This window comes from Gymnogyps californianus, chromosome 18 (genome assembly GCF_018139145.2).
Source record: "Gymnogyps californianus isolate 813 chromosome 18, ASM1813914v2, whole genome shotgun sequence".
Taxonomy (NCBI): domain Eukaryota; kingdom Metazoa; phylum Chordata; class Aves; order Accipitriformes; family Cathartidae; genus Gymnogyps; species Gymnogyps californianus.
The window spans coordinates 2,732,029-2,748,133 of record NC_059488.1 but is presented as its reverse complement, the minus strand read 5'-3'; the positions used below and the strand labels follow the sequence as shown (position 1 = coordinate 2,748,133).

Here is a 16,105-nt window from a genome sequence, read left to right as displayed (position 1 = left end):
GCAGCAGAAAGTAGAGCTTAGGAAAAGACCAGAAAAAGGCATTTCACCCAAAGATGAAGGGTTGGAGCCATCACCCCGCTGTACCTTCGCTCCCTCGGGACCGTCGAGCCCAGGAGGACCTCGGAGACCCGTCCCACCCTGTTCAGGGCACAAGCAAAGGAGCCCCATTGATTCAACCCTGGCCAGTGCTCCCAGTCGCAGCCATGTCCCTCTGCCTACCACGCCAGGTCCATGATCAGCCGAAAGAGGAGGAGGGACAGGAGCTGACTTACAAACCGTCCTCTGGCTCCAGCAGGTCCCGCAGCTCCGATGACACCGACCTGGCCCTGGGACAGAGCGGGAGATGTGCTCAGTGGGGTCCCAGCCCCGGGGGGAAGGAGGCTGGAGTTTGGCTGGAGGCAGCATTAACCCGGATTGCCCAGCAAGTCCAAACTGTCCCTTTGTACCGACAAGACCCAATTTTGGTGTCATGCCTATGAGACATGAAACTCCCTATTTATGGAGATTTGCCAATTTCTAGTATTTTCTGCAGCTCCTGGAGCCCAAGGTTTCCCTCCAGGGGTGAGCCCTGCTCCTTGGCACCCAGCACCCAACTGCCAGCCTGATGGGACACCGGGAGCCCAGTGGGGCGAGGCAGCCCCTCTCTGTACTTGCCAGCAAACCTTCTTGGCCCTTCTCTCCTTTATGGCCTTTTTCTCCAATTTCCCCTGTAGCAGCTCCAGGGCCAGGCGCTCCAGGAAGGCCTCTGGGGCCGGTGTCACCCTGCTCAGGGACGGAGACAGAGGTGTCACCGCAGAGAGGAAAAAGGAATAGCACTTGAATGAGCTTCTGCATGGAGATGACGTGTTTCACCCTTCCACTGGGTGCCACAGACAGGAGAAGTTCACCCTAGGATGCTCAGGAGAGGTGCTGATGCCAGGTCTGAGCCCTGCATCTCCAGTAGTCCTCAGCCATGGGGACACTCCTGTCCTGCTTCTGCCCCCACCACGGCAAACAGAACAGCAGAGGCTGAGCAGGCTACGGGCGTCCCCAAGGTGCTGCAAGGAGGGACAGAGTTAAAGGCACTCCTCACCTTCTGTCCCTGTGGTCCTGGCTCGCCTGGGTCTCCAGCATCACCAGCGTCACCCTGCCCAAAGGGGAAATATGGGCATCAAATGCAGCAGCTGCTCCCCAGCCCCATCCCAGTGGGGGTTAAAAGCTGAGCTCTGACTGCCATGGGCTTCCCCACGCTCCTCTGGCTGGGATTTTGGTGCTGGGTAAAAGATGGCCCGGCAGCTTCGCCTGCACCAGGAGGTCACCCCCAGCTATCACCCATGCTAGCCCAAAAGTGAGCGAGGACAAAATGCTGAGCATAGCCAAGCAGCACTTCGCCCAGCAAGGGGACCCCAAATCATCAGTTCCCTCCTTCCACAGGGGCACCTCAGCCTGATTGTGGCAAAGCTGTAGCATAGGCAGTTGTTCAGAGCCAGTGCACCGGGTGGCACACCTTTCCCATGCCCATCCCGTCGCCATCCCCTGGCAGAGGACACCGGTGGGCAGCAGTGACGGCCGTGGTGTCAGGCAGCACACGTACCTCCTTTCCTTGCTCCCCGTGCCTCCCCGGCGGCCCCTTTGGCCCATCGTCCCCTGGCTCCCCAGGGGCCCCTCTGATGCCCGGAGCTCCGCAGGTTCCTGCCTCTCCCTGGACAGGATGAAGGCGACCAGCATTATTCTTGGCTGACTTTTCCAGCTGAGCCTGGCTCTGCCCTCCATCATTTCTCACCATACAGCCACCCCAGTTTTCCTTGTACCAGGTACCCAAGTTTTGAGGGGATTCTGGACCCCCCCCACCATGCAACATAAATCCCCAGGCATGAGCATGCTCGGGGGATGTTTTCAAAAAGCCCCGCATGGATTTAGGTGCCTGCCTGCCCCTGCACCAACGGGGCCAGGCAGGCCCAGCACCGCCAGCAGTATCACCCCCAGCACCCAGCGGGAACCGACCTGCTCGCCTTTGGGCCCCAGCTGACCCTCCGCTCCCGGTGGTCCCGGTGGTCCCTGGGGAGGAAACACACAGCCTGGCCCTAGCACAGCTCGTTTACCCCACATTGCACAAAGCTTTTGGCTCAGCTAACACAGACACGGCTTTAACCTTCTGGTTTAGTTGAGGATCAGTAACCTCCTCCCTTCATTTCCCATCCCTGGAGAAGGCACGGGGGGAGAGGCAGGCCGGAGCAGCCCCAGCAGAGGGAAGGGCAGGGTTTCCCAGCTGACGTACCTGCTCGCCATCCAGCCCGCTGACGCCGGCTTCCCCGGGATCTCCCACGTCACCCTGCCAGAGGATACAGACGTTAGGACAGGCAGCCGTGGTGGTCCTCCATACGGGTCCCCCGCAGACCCCGCTGCCCAGTGTTTGCGGGGGGACTTGCAAGGCTCTTCTCCCACCTTGCACCAGACACGTAAATCTCCATCCCACTGGGCAGAGCCAGTGGTCAAACTGGGAGGAGTGCTTGATGCTACAGCCCTGGGGAGGAACCCCCACTTTGGGCAAGCAGAGTGAGCCCAAGGCTCTGCCTGCCTGGGCAGCTCCTGACTCGTGGGGCCGGCAAGGGGAATCAAACCACGTTCTCCATCCTTACCTTCTCTCCTCTCATCCCTGAAGGCCCTTCAGGTCCGTTTGGACCTTCCCAGCCCTGAAAACAAACAACCTATATCAGCAGCAAGGCTTTGCCTTAACTCAGGAGGCCTTTGCAGATCCCAGGTGGGGGGTCTGGGATGCCCCAGCACACCACGTCCCCACGGGCAGAGAAGCCACGCGCCAGCTTCCCAAGCCCCTTACACCAGCTTCCCTTTTCCTTCCCTTGCTGCAGGTGCTTTAGGGAGCTCCCCCAAAGTGTTGCACCAGCAAAACTCTTGCACCCTGTCCTACCAGCTGAGGCAGGAGGTTGTGCTGGGCATCAGTCGAAGGAGCCCCATCTGCACTCACCGGGTACCCAGGTCGGCCAGCAGCACCAGCTGCTCCAGGAACTCCTGTTTCTCCTGCCGAGCCAGGCTTCCCGGGGATGCCGTCCAGCCCCCGTGTGCCAGGAATGCCCTGCAAGGCCAAAAGGCCACTTAGGTACCCCGAAACACAGTGCAGGGTGCACCTCTGGGGAGGGCAATGCCAGTGGGAGCCCCATGCCTGAAGCAGTTGGGCCACCACGGGGTCTGCGATGTACCACCTGCAGCTGGTGGGTACCAGTGCCTCATCACTGCTGGTACAGGAGGGCACTGCTGTCCCTGTACCCGACTTGTCACCCCCCAGCTACCCATACAGGGTTTGGGTCATTCTCTGCCCCATGACCAGCCCAGGGACAAAGCTGCCTCCAGAGTGGGCACCTATCTTTCATCCCATCAGACATCACCCAACTTCAGCCTACAGAGCATCTCTGCAAGCTACAGCTCTCCCACTTACAGGCAGCCCTGGAAGCCCTCGAGGACCTGGGTCTCCTGCTCTGCCCTGAAACAAGACGGATGCTCAGCAGCATGGTCATGGCAAGGAGGCACAGGGGACCCCGAGCAGGGTGAGGCTTTCCTCAGACAATCCCTGTGTGCCTGGGCCACCTCAACGGTGTCCATACAGCATCAGGACAAAACCCAGCCAGCCACAAGTGGGGCCAGGGTCCTGCCTGCTCCCACAAAGGGGTCTGGGATCCATGCTGCTAATGCTATAGGTAGCACATGGTATATATTACAGAGTATTGCACATGCACAGGGGACTGCAGCAGAGGGAGCGGAGCAAGCCAGGCACACGGGGAGCATGGCGAGCCCTACCTGGGAGCCGGGAGCGCCTCGTGGACCAGGGGGACCTGGCAGGGCCTGGGGGAGGAGAGCACCATCAGAGCCCTGCGCCGCAGCCCTCACTGCTCCCCTCTCCCCAGTTTAGCCCCTTGATGCCAGTGGCAGGCTTCCCATTTTCCCATACCCAGCCGAGCAAAGGTGACTTGCTCAGTGCTTCTCCAGGGGGGCTGGAGCTGCCCAGGGCAGCAGCAAACGGCACTCACCTTGGGACCAGGTTTTCCTGGAAATCCCGGTGGGCCTTGGGTTCCCGTTTCTCCCTGTTAGGAGGCAAGAAAGATTTCCTCTCCTCTGTATGTTTTAATGCAGTAACTGCTTAAGGAAAAAAACCCCACCACAACAGCTGCCTGGCTTCTTATAACAAGCCACAGGAGTTTGGGCAGATGAAGTGCTGGAGAACCACCAGTTCGCCCAATGTGGGAGCCAGCTCCAGCCGCTCTCCTCCTGCCACCCCTGCAACCTCCCTGGCACGGCTGATGGAGACCGTTCACAGACACCACCCAAACCCATCCATTGGGTTCAACAGCCCAACCCAAAAACGTTTCCAAAGCCTGGACTCCCACCCCAGCGCATCCCCTCGCTGCTGTGCTGGATTTCCCAGCCCTACCTTGTCTCCCCTGCGCCCTGGCCTCCCACGGTCACCGGCAGGTCCCGGGTAGCCCTAGGGAGAGCATGGCATTAGGAGGCAGCCGGGACCGCCCGACATCTCCGGGATTTTGGGAGAAGGCAGCTGCTGAGGCTGAGATCTTGCCCAGGGAAAGGCAGGACCCCAGGCACTGCAGGAGCCCTGGCAGGACGGCGAGTGCCTGGCTGGAGGCATTGCTGCTCCAGCAAGCCTCCCCCCCGAACCGGGCCGCTGCCTGCGGGCAGGCAGGCAGCACCGTACCCTACTCCGCAGGCAGGTCTATCACTTACATAGGTGCCGACAGGTCCTTGTGGCCCCTCCAAGCCAGGCTTCCCAGGCAGCCCCTGCCAGGCAAGATGAGGGCATTAACGAACCTCCGCTCCTGGGATGCGGGCAGGCATCTTCTCATCCTTGGTGTCCACGTCTGAACCCACAGGATCCCCCCAGGTCTCCCCATGGCAGCCAAGAGCCTCTCAGGGCTGTTCACCACCAGCACTGCTCCAACCAGCCCCCCCAGCATGCTCATGGCCCCCCCCCCCCAGGCCCCAGGCCTCACCTTTGGGCCCAGGGAACCTGGGTCTCCATCAGGTCCAGGTTTTCCCAGAGAGCCCTTTGGAAATATTTGGGAAGGTGTCATCAGTCAAAAGGCTGAGATGAGACAAGCCCCACTGAGCCACCGCTGCTGCCTCTGTGCTCATGGACAGGCATCACCTGGTCCAAACCGGGTTGCTGGGGACAAACTCTGCCACTGTGGCCTGTCCTGGTGGCTCCTGCACACCAGCACCCCATGGATGGCTCCCCAGCAGGGTTGTCACCGGGGAAGGTGATGATACTCGCTCTCGGGGTCATCACCAAGCCCAGCTGAGAGCAGGCTCTCAAGGAGGAGCTCTTCCAGCTGCAGGAGCTTCTCTGGGTCTCCGTCCCGGTGGGCAAGGACATGGGACTGTCCTCCCTGAACCTGTACCACCCATTTCCACCTGGGATGGAGCAAACGCTTTGATCCCCTCCCAGGACCCGGGTCCATGTTGCTATTCAGCCACCCAGAGGTGAAGGGTTTCCACAGGCTGCCGTCCCCCACGGAGACATCACTAGGCTTGGGGTAGCTGCAAAGTCCCTTGGGCAGGCTAATTCCCTGGGGAAATGATTCTACTCTTCCCTAGCCCCAGCATTTCTGCCGCTGAGGCTTTTTTACGTCTTTTAACAACAAGTTAAGATCAGGTCCTACAGATACCCTGATCCCCTGCCAGTTCCCAAGGTGGGAAAGTCCCATATCCTCCACCAGCGGCACCAGCCCCGCCGACTTCCCACCTAAGAAAATGCAGAGTTCATGCAGAATGAACATTTTTTCCCTTACTATCGATCCAGGAGGTCCTACGAGCCCACGGCCCCCCTGCAAGCCGGCAAAACCCTGGAGGAAAGGGCAGAAGATGAGCAATGGAGGGAAGGCAGAAGTAGGAGGGATGGAGAGGCTCTCCCCTGGCAGTACGTGGTCTGAGACCAACCCAAACCAGAGCGCAGCGCCCGGGGCCAGGCACAGGCGAACGGCTCAGCCTGCCGAAGGCAGCGCTGGTGCTTTCCACTTCAAACCAGCTCTTTGGTTTCTCGTTGTTGAAGCACTGTGGCTGTGTGTGTACACACACACACACACACATACACACAACGCCCACACGTGCATCTGGACAGCGCTGTGCAACGCTAACAGCAAACTCAGAGGTGCATCTCTGACCCAGAGCAGAACGTTTTTCATATTTTGTTTTGAGGGAAGCGCCAGAGGTTTTTTTTCTTTTGCATTTCAGAGCAAAGATAAACAAATATTAGAAACCCCGCAGAAGGGAAAACTTGCCGCCAGCCCAGGTCTTGCTGCTGGACCTGTTTTGGATAGCAGCACCAGGGATGAGAAATCATTTTGCAATAGCCAGTTCTTAAATGCACTGCCCCATTCCCTCTCCTTCACCCTTCAGCACGATTCTCAGCAGGTCCCGGCCAGCAGCCGCACCCAGAGGAGCACCCTCCAGCTGGTCTCGCTCCATCAGGGCCACCCACCACCTGCGCCCCATCCCATGGCCATGCTTTTGAGGCACGTCCCCAAGGGGAGAGAGCCGAGCAGAGGGGAGGAAGGACAGAAACCAGACAGCTGTGCAGCTCTACTCACCGGTGGTCCCCTCCTGCCCGGGCTGCCAACGGTCCCTGGGGGACCCTGCAGGACAAAGCAGGTGATGATGAGGATGGGGAGGCAGAGGCAGCCTCTCCCAGTCCCACCATGCCAGCCCAGAGCCAGCTGATGCACATCATGGCAAGGTCCAACATGGTGTCAAGGTCTTGACCCGCATGGCCATAGGGATGGTGGGGTTGGGAAGTGTTCCCCTCTCGATACAACCCACCGCCCCAGCCCTCACCCGCAGTCAAGTACAGAGTGTAGGATGGGAACCTGTGTACCAGGCTTTCCTTCTGCGCCTTCTGCTCCCGGGATGCCCCGCGAGCCCTGGAAGGAGAGTCTCATCTCAGGAAAGCAGAGCCCGGTGGCAGGGTGCCCCCATCAAGGGCTCATCCAGCCCCAGAGCCTCCCTCCAGTATTAAAAGGTGGCAAATCAGCGGTGGCATGGTCCCCAGGGTGCTCGTCTGGTCTGTATTAAGCCATGGGTTCGTTAGCACACGGCTCATCCCCGTGCATCTCCTGCAGCTCCTCCCTGCTCCATCCCACCTTTGGATGCGATCGTCGGGAAATAACATGAGTGTGGGAGGAAACCCGTTCCCACCATGAACACCTCAACCATGTTTTTTCCCCTCTTGCCCCAGCTATTTATTCCTGGCTCCTTCACCAAACACGACTCTGAATAACACAGTTTTCTTAAAAAGTTGTTATTTCCTGAATTTTCTATGCTCAGGGTTAAGAAGGAAGTTGCGGTGTTGGGCAGGTGGTTTGTCAAAACACTTCATGCAACGTGCAAAAGCCTGAGCTGCTCGTCCCCAACTTATCCTGTGCAAATTCCCAAGCAGAGCCCGACCCTCTGATCCAGCCATATCCTAGGATGCTGCTCCCTGAGAGCTGGCTTCCCCATCCCAGCACTGACGGCACCCCGCGCCAGCACAGGGACATGGGTCATCTGCTACTTACGGGCGGCCCAGGGACTCCGACCAGCCCACGCTGACCCACGCGGCCCTGGAAAACAGCAAGCATTAAGAAAAGCATCCTTCTACCAGCCATAAAGCTGCAGATTTGGAGGCAAAGCTGGTGCCCGAAGATGCCATGGCTCAGCCCCAGCACATCCCAAGCCACCCAGCAAGGGGTCTCCAGGGTCCTTTCAGTCTCCCACAGCCAAAGATGCTCCAAGATTCAGCCACAAATACCACCACACCCCATTAGTTACCCGGGCTCCCCGTGGTCCTGGGGTTCCCTTCGGGCCATCAGGTCCTCGGCCTCCCTAAAACTCACACAAAAGAAAACACAGTCATTTTAGGCAACGCTGCAGGTCTCCCCCCAGTCCCTCCACCCTGGTGAGCACCGAGGGGACTCATCCAGCTGCTGCCACGTTGGCAGGTCAGTGCACGGCCGTAGCGGGTGCAGGGATGCCATGCACTGGGTGGGGGGCCAAGAGGCTGGGGACCCTCCCCAGGGGGGCATCGCGATGCTGTCCCCTGGGTGCTGGGATCCATGCTGGAGCTCACGGGCAGGGTGGCCGCATCCCTGCCCTCCATGCAAGGATGAGGGCAGCCCGTGGGAAACCGGGGGACACAACGGGAAACACCAGCGCTGACCTTGGGTCCCTCGCTGCTGTTCAGCCCCGTCGGGCCGATCTGGCCTTCTTCCCCCTACCAGGAGAGAGGAGAGGAGTCGGCCAGGGCAAATGCAGCCTCTGATCCTCTGCCTGCTCCCCCAGCCACGGCGGCCACCATCCCCCTGCCTCGTGTAGGGGAGAAATGCAGGGAGCATGGCCGGAGGTGACATTAATTAAATGGCAATGTGACCTAGGGCACCAGTCGAGCTTCGGGGTGGGGATGGGGGAAGTCCCCGCCAGGGATTATAAATAACAATCCCCCCCAGGATTATAAAATTGGCCAGGGGAAAAAAAAAAAGCTCAACAGGTTCGGTGTTGGCCCAAAAGAACACAGTTGAATATTTTTGTTTCCTGCTGATCAAATTAAAGGCAATTCAAAGGATTGACATGCTGAGGCTCCTGCCTGCTCGGATACAGCCCGGACCCTGGCTCCAGACCGATGCCGTGTGACAGCAGTGCTGCTTGGCCAGGTGGAAAAGGCACTGCCTGGCAGCGAGATGAGTCGTGCTGCATCTCCATCTCTCGGAGAGGTGGGAGGATTAATTTCTCATCCTGAGGAGCGAATGTGAGAGCAGATCCAGGCAGGCATCCCAAAAGCTCTCCGAGGGGGAGGGCATCACATGCAGGGGGATGCTGCAGACCAGAAAGGTGGGAGGTGGGTAGGAAAATATAATCCCCCCTTCTCCTGAGAAGCTGGAAACCACTAGAGATAAGCAGCCAGACTGGCTTCAGTTCCCAGGTAGAAATATTGATCTGCAGCTGGGTTCGTCCATCCTGACAGCTCACTCTGAGCCCACACTGCAGGAAAAAACACTCTAAAAATTGTGCCTTGTTTCTGTGGCTCCTTGAGTGCTGCTGTGCTCGGCTCTTGGGAGCTGGCGAGGGTCAGGGCCAGGCAGTATAGCTGGTGAGAAGCAGGGCAGCCGGCTGGGCAACAACAGCCCTCCAGAGCTGCCAGCACAGGCTCCAGGAGGCAGAGAGCCTGGCAGGAGGCAGAGATGAGCACTAGTTCAAGAGGGCAATCTGTGAGCCCTGTGCTCTCAAAATACCTGTGAAGGGTGCTGACCCAGAGCAGGGACTCAGTGGGAACCCTGCAAAGATGCTCGGGCAGAGGCAGCTGGGGAGGGCTGCCCTCGGACCTGCTGGAAATCCCCTGCCTAAAGCTGCCCTCTCCTCGCATCGCTGAACCCACCAGCTAATTTCGGGTCACTGATGGGGGCACAGCTGGAGGGGTCTGGAGCAGCCAGGTCAAAGCTCTGGCGGTGCCAAGTGCTGTGGGGCACCTGTGACCCCAAGGATGGGGGCTTTGAGCAAAGCTCCCTGTGGCCGAGCAGGGGCCGGCGATGCCCGAGCAGCACAGAGGGAGATGCCCTTAGAGGGCTCCCATAGCCCGTACCAGCTCCCACTGCCCCAACGAGTGAGGAAATACCAGTACTGCTGCCAGGTGGGCTTTTGGCTGGGGACAGCCCAGTGCCTTCAGCCTGCGGGAGGAGGAAGAGGCAGCAGAGGGTGGCAGAAATGCCCGGGATGCTGGAAGGGAGCTAAGATTAGACAGTGGGAGAGAGGGATCCTGCAAACCTGTGGTCCCTGCACCAGCAGCACTGCAATGCGTGGCTCTTGGGCAGGCACCAAGGCATGCTGCCCATCGCCCGGGCTCAGGAGCAGGCAGGGATGGTCACCCCGGGCAGAGTTGGGGCAAGGCAGGACTGCCCGCACTGCCTGCATCCCTCAGGGCTGTCCCCTCCCCACACCACCCACCTCATGGCATAACACTGGGCGCATGTGCATCCCACCACGCGACACCCTGGACCAGCCGCAGCACTTACATCTGGTCCCTGGGGCCCCGCCACTCCTCGGGGGCCGGCAAAGCCCTGCAAGCCGACCTGGCCCCGAATCCCTGGGGACCCTTTTGCTCCTTGTGCTCCGCATGGACCCTTGGAGGAATAAGACACAGCACGTCACAGCAGGGCTTGCAAACAAGAGGGACAGGCAGTGCCTGGGGCTCCCCCACCCATGGGCAGAAACCCCCTGGAGAGCCCAGCGCTTGCTGCCCTGGCTCTCTGCACACCCGGCCTTTGGCAGGGGGCCACTCTGGGTGAACACCCCACGACCCTCCGCCGAGAGCATCCCCGGGGCACCAACAATAGGGCAATATAACATTTTTAAACAGCCAAAGCAAGACAGAGCAGGGAAGGATGGATCAGGGGTGGCAGCGTGGTGGGATTAAGCACAGCCTGAGCTTCCCGGCTCTCACGGTCCCTGAAAACAAATGCCCCTGGGTCCCTGGACATCCACACCAACCCATCCACTGGCTGGAAAATAGCACATTTGAACAGCAAAAGAGAAAGCAGCTCGAGGAATCCCCCTGCAAGCCTAGGTACGTGGTACCTTGTCTCCTTTGGCTCCCAGGTCTCCCTTGGCTCCACCCGGACCTCGACAGCCCTGCAAGAGCAGCAGAGGTAGAGGGTACGCTCAGAAAACCATGTTATGCCACTCCTTGCAACCAAAGGACACTGTGATCTGATTTTGGCATCAAAGAAGGTTAGCTTTGCCCAATTTAGATCAGGGCTTTCCTCCCGATGGGCCTTTTGGAGCTGGGAGCAGGTACATGCCAATCCCACCCCTAGCTCCCTGGCAGGTCGGACGCCTGCAGCAGCCGGTGGTGGCATCCCAGCTGCACCGTCCTGCTATCAGCACAACGATGACGAGCACCTTGTCCTCGCTACTGTGTTCCTTAACACAGGCTAAAGCACTCCTGCTTTCCTTGTGCCTCCCCAAAGCAGACGATATCTTAGGACATACTGTCATGTCTGAAAGCTCCTCTTACTACAGCAAGGAGAACCCAAGTACAGCTCTGCCTTCCCAAACAACTGCAGTTGCCACCTATTCAAATGTCAAGTCCAAACACAGGCAAAGGACATGAAGCTGGTGCTTTGGGCTGCTCTAACGCGGCTCTTCTGCATCCCAAGCAGGGATGGCATGGGTGCCATCACTCACCCGCTCTCCTTGGGTGCCTTGTGAACCTGGCAGGCCAATAAACCCCTTCAGAGAGAGACACAAAATGCAAGTAAAAAAAAAAAACCACAAAGGAAAACATTACATGCACTCATGGAGGCTGACAACCCTCCCATGCTACAGGGATGGGAAGATGGTGATCAATGGGAGACACCAGTTTAGCTCTACAGAGTTGCAGCTGATGATGCCACGGTGGGATTTGCTCCCCAACAGGGACCAGGGGATGCATAAGCCCTCCCAAGGCTGCCCTCACCCACACAGCAGCCCCCAGCATGAGGCACCCACAGCAGGGCATTCCCCGCAGTGCTTTGGGGGGCTGCGAGGGGGAGGATGAGAGCACCCTGCAACCAGCCACCCACTCCCATGGACTTACCCCAGGGCCCTCCTGTCCCGGCTGTCCCCTCAGCCCAGGGGCACCGTCTGCGCCCTGCAAGAGGAGTGCTGGCATCAGCTCGTGCCGCACTGGGCAGAGAGCGCCCAGCCCCACCGCGTCCCCTCCCTGGGGCTGCCAGGGACCTCCAGGCTTCGTTTGTGATGTCTGCTGCAAGCGCTGCCCCCCTCTCCCCTCTGAAAGCAGGGGCAGGGACGCCTCACCCCACCTCTCAGGTCCCTCCAGGGAAAGCCCTAAAGCCTGGGCTTCATCCCCACCAAGGTCAAAGCGAGCCAGCAAGAAGCTCTTACGGTGTCTCCTTTGGGACCAGCGGATCCCTCCATCCCAGCTGGACCCTGGGGAAAAGCAAAGGCAGTGGACGGTTTGGGAGAAGAGGGATGCTGCTCACTGTCCTGCTCTGCGGATGAGACCCCAGCCCATAGGAACGCTGCCCGGCCTGCCAGGAGCTGCCGGTCACACCCCAGGGACCATGTCCCCATCAGCTCACCCTTCCCTTCGCCCTCTCTGCCTGCATGTCCTGCCCAGAGCAGGGCTGCAGCCAGCAGCCTGCCCACGGGACACGGCCCTTCCCACCCACCCACTCCCACCCACTCCTGGGTGCCCATAAAGACCCGCAGGGTCAAGGACTTCACAACCATTTGCAAAGCACATGGGGGACAAGTCCCAGCAGCTCCTTCCTTGCTCAGCAAGCGCATGGGGAAGGGGGACCCACACCTCAGAGACATGGTGGGCTCCGAGCCAGGACAGCACCCGCTTACCTGCGTGCCCCTGGGGCCGGGGGGGCCACGTCTCCCCTGCAAGCCCTGCGGTCCCTGCAAAGCAGTGGGGGACGAGGAGCTGCTGTTAGAATCAAATCCCTGCACACGTTGTGCAACGCCTGCGGTGCAAAACCTCTCCTGGGAAATATCGCGCTGCTCAGGAGCGCCAGGGCTCCCAGCCAACTGGTGCGAGGGGACCCCCCCCGCCACTGCAAGGGGTACAGAAAGGATTCCCACCCCCGTTCTCAGCCTCTTTGCAGATTTTGGGGTGGGTTGAGATCACAGCCCAGCTGGAGGAGACCCCTCTGGGCTGGGTGACCCTCGGGACACCCTTCCATCCTGGCACCCCCACCAGCTGTCCCAAGACACCCCATCACCATGAGGTTTGCTCATCCCTCGGTGTAGGTGCATACCGACGTACCTTGGGGCCCCGGGGACCAGGCAAGCCAGCAGGACCCATTTCTCCCTGGGGAGAGAGCAGGGAAGGGACAGGGTGAGCGCAGTGGCCGGAAAATCCCAAATAGCAAAGGAGGGGAACTGGGGCAGACCCACCTGAGAGCCATTGACGCCTTGGCATCCGACGGATCCTGGCTGGCCCGGCTCTCCCTGCAACGCGAGAGCGTGCTCAGCCCTGCGGCCACGTGCACCACGCAGGAGGAGATGGGATGGGGCCCACCTAGGCATCTCCCATGGCAGCAGAGGCAGCCCCGGGCTAGCGGCGATGCTGGGGGGGCTTTACTGGTGTGCATGAGTTTTAACGCCATTTGTCCTCTTGCCATTTTTCCCCCCACTACCAGGAGGCAGCATTTTAAGCAGACTCATCCTTTTCAGGTGTAAATCAGCACAAGGGATGAAACTGGGCAGGACAGCGTGGCACGTCCCAGCCTGCCCATGGTGGTCCTGCCCCGCTTTTGCTGAGAGCCAGACAACAGCAGCTCCCCCAGCCCAGCCACCGCCTGCGTTTCAGCAGCGGCTTGAACCGAAAAGCTGTGACTTACCCTGGGGCCGGCAGGGCCCGGGGGACCCACTGAGCCACCTTCTCCCTGGAGCAGGAGAGAAAGGATGCCATTTTTCTAGCCTGTTTTGCTTTGATTCTCTCCTTTTAGTCTTCACATCCCAAATTCCCCCTTTTCTTCACACATCAAGCATCAGCTACTTCAAACAGCTACCTGGCCAGCCCCTGGCTCCCCCACTCCCTTTGTGTTGGAAGGTGCTTCCATTCACCACCGCCAAACCACTTCAATTTTCCTTTTAAATCCTCTGCAAACCCTTCCCTGGCTGGGATGCCTCCCAAAGATGTGGCAGCAGTTAAGCTATCAGTGTGCTGAGAGCAGCATGGAAAAACCCAGGTGCTGTCAGCCTGGGATTCATTTCAGCTGAACATGGTCACCTAAAATAAACTGCAATGCAATGTGCTCTGCAAAGGCTCATTTCTCTTCATCGCCAGCCAGGAGAATGAGCTGAGATGCCAACGTCCATGTGGGAGATGTTGGAGGCGAGGGGAGGCTCCTGCCCCCAACACGCAGAAGGACAATGTGCCTGGTTGCTCTGGGGCAATACCCCCTTTAATAAGAGCCACCTCCAGGACAAAGATACAGATGTATTTTAGGTCCAGCTCTCAGAAAAAAAAACAAACAAACCCAAAACAAACAAAAAGCACAAGGATTTTGTAAGAGCAGACCACAAAGCGGTGCCAGTGACCTGCAAAGCCCAAGTCCTCCCTCCTTGGACCCATCTTTCCAGTGGGGAGCAGCAGGGTCCTGCACATTTTCAGGGAGGGCTGGTGACACAGAGAAAGCAAAAACCACTCACCTCCAGCCCCACAGGGCCTTGGAAGCCCGTCACACCCTTCAGACCCGACATCCCCTGGGAGAGAAGCCAGGAGCAGGGTGTCAGCGAGGTGCCCACCCCGAGGTGGCAGATGCCTTTGTCCCATCCCTTGCAGGAGGGTCAGGGAAAACACAGAGACCACCAGGGCTTTGCCCAAAGCCAGGAGAACGTGGGCTGGAGCCAGGGATGGAGCTTGGGGCCATCACAGAGAAGCAAAGGGGTCGGCCCGGGATAAGGGGATGGAGGGAAGAAGCGATCCCAGCACGGCAGAGACACCCCCGGCTTCCCCGTTAACTCACATGAAGCCCAGCAGGACCTGGAAGGCCACTTTCTCCTTTCACCCCCTGGAAAAGCCAAGAGCAGCCTGAGCAACGGAGGAGAGCATGACCTGGGGCTGGGGGGCTGTGGCAGGGAAGGAGCAACCCCCTGCCCAACCCAGGCAGGGCTGTGAAGAGCAAGGACAGACACCCTCACCTTCGCTCCCTTCTCTCCTTTCTCCCCCACCGGTCCAGGGTCACCCAAGAAACCCTGAAACAAGAACAAGAAGGACGCGTGAGCCCCAGCTGGACCATCAGGAGCTAAAACGTGGCTGCTGTGCCCCAAAGGACTGCCAGTGTGGTGCAGGGGGATGGGGACCCTCAAGCTTGTGCTAAATGAGGCAGCCCCAGAAGAAAAACCTGGCTGCTTGTCCCCAGCACAGTGCCACCCCATCATGGCTACTCTGCTCCCATGTCCCAAGCTAGTGTTGCACCATGCAATGGTGACATGGAGGTGTCCCAGCACCCGCAGGGCTGGGACGGGGCTCTCCACGGCAGCGTTGCACTGTGTGGCAGGGCCATGCCCATCGTCTGTGCCTTGGAGGAGGCCATGGTGCCCTGAGCTGCACACAGCGGCAGTGGGGAAGAAAAAGAAAAGCTTCATGGGCCCACGCGAGCGGCACAAAGCTTCACGTGTCCGCAGCTGCTGAGTGCTCAAGTGCAGAGAGGCTGAGCCCAAGGGCAAAAGATTCTCCGTCTGGATGCTAGGATGATGCTCGCAGGCAAGAGGGTACAGAGTACGGGCCAGAAAAGATATATGATAAGCCATGTGGGATTTCTGTTTCAAAAAAGAAGAGATTGGGTTTCAAACACCCCAGTATGATCAGACCTCGGAGGAGCCCAAAATCTCCTGGGCAGCTCTAAAAATTTTAGCTAACACTTCCCTTAAAAAGACTGGGGGGGGGGGAAGGCAAAAAAAAAAAGTGGCAACAAACCACTAGCATTCACTTTTTTTTACGAACATTTTACATCCTGGCTGACGAACCCCTGGAACAGCCCGGAGAGGAACCGCAGTGACACGTGCTAGCAGCCCCCGCCGCCCCCGGGCTGGGGCAGCTCGGAGCACAGGGCACTCGCACGGCCGGAGGCTGAGCGGGCACAGCGGTGAGGGCGGCCGCCAGCCGGATCCCACACGGCTGGAGGATGGCAATAGGGCATCCCACACCGTAACGCAACATCAGGCTGGCACACGCATGCCCACAGGCTGGGGGGGGGACGGACGTGGGTACCAGGCGCTGCTGGTGCAGGACTGGTGAAACCGGTAATGAAAAGCTCTTACTGCTTGGCATTAGGCATACGTTCTGGGCCTGGGGCTGGCACCGAATCGTGCCCACAGCACCGAGTGGCTGAGCAAGCGAGAGCCAGCTTACCTCTTCTCCCTTCTCGCCAGCGAGCCCCCGGTCACCCTGGAAGCCCTGCAGTCCCTGGGGAGAGGGAGGAAGGAGCAGAGCGGGCGCTGAGGGGCTGCCCAGTACCTCCCACCCATGTTCAGCTCCAGCCCCGCTCCCTGCTGTGCTGGCAGCTACTGCCTCCTGCCCATGGCCATCCCAGTGCAGACTCCCGGGGGGCTGCTGAGA

The 16,105-nt window shown here is 59.4% G+C and overlaps 1 protein-coding gene across 1 annotated transcript in view; it reads right to left on the bottom strand.

The window, feature by feature from the left end:
* Positions 1-16,105, bottom strand: part of LOC127023828 (collagen alpha-1(I) chain-like) — a 96,111-nt gene that overhangs the window by 8,875 nt on the left and 71,131 nt on the right. The window contains exons 16-49 of the mRNA XM_050908144.1: positions 15,899-15,952; positions 14,686-14,739; positions 14,511-14,555; positions 14,194-14,247; positions 13,380-13,424; positions 12,934-12,987; positions 12,803-12,847; positions 12,382-12,435; positions 11,914-11,958; positions 11,606-11,659; positions 11,215-11,259; positions 10,606-10,659; positions 10,044-10,151; positions 8,198-8,251; positions 7,810-7,863; positions 7,557-7,601; positions 6,870-6,923; positions 6,594-6,638; positions 5,796-5,849; positions 4,998-5,051; positions 4,732-4,785; positions 4,424-4,477; positions 4,023-4,076; positions 3,793-3,837; positions 3,434-3,478; positions 2,966-3,073; positions 2,619-2,672; positions 2,258-2,311; positions 1,984-2,037; positions 1,574-1,681; positions 1,073-1,126; positions 655-765; positions 273-326; positions 85-138 (exon numbers count right to left, since the gene is read on the bottom strand). Coding sequence (XP_050764101.1) covers positions 85-138; positions 273-326; positions 655-765; positions 1,073-1,126; positions 1,574-1,681; positions 1,984-2,037; positions 2,258-2,311; positions 2,619-2,672; positions 2,966-3,073; positions 3,434-3,478; positions 3,793-3,837; positions 4,023-4,076; positions 4,424-4,477; positions 4,732-4,785; positions 4,998-5,051; positions 5,796-5,849; positions 6,594-6,638; positions 6,870-6,923; positions 7,557-7,601; positions 7,810-7,863; positions 8,198-8,251; positions 10,044-10,151; positions 10,606-10,659; positions 11,215-11,259; positions 11,606-11,659; positions 11,914-11,958; positions 12,382-12,435; positions 12,803-12,847; positions 12,934-12,987; positions 13,380-13,424; positions 14,194-14,247; positions 14,511-14,555; positions 14,686-14,739; positions 15,899-15,952 — 1,974 coding nt within the window. The remainder of the gene's footprint in view (positions 1-84; positions 139-272; positions 327-654; positions 766-1,072; positions 1,127-1,573; positions 1,682-1,983; positions 2,038-2,257; positions 2,312-2,618; positions 2,673-2,965; positions 3,074-3,433; positions 3,479-3,792; positions 3,838-4,022; positions 4,077-4,423; positions 4,478-4,731; positions 4,786-4,997; positions 5,052-5,795; positions 5,850-6,593; positions 6,639-6,869; positions 6,924-7,556; positions 7,602-7,809; positions 7,864-8,197; positions 8,252-10,043; positions 10,152-10,605; positions 10,660-11,214; positions 11,260-11,605; positions 11,660-11,913; positions 11,959-12,381; positions 12,436-12,802; positions 12,848-12,933; positions 12,988-13,379; positions 13,425-14,193; positions 14,248-14,510; positions 14,556-14,685; positions 14,740-15,898; positions 15,953-16,105) is intronic.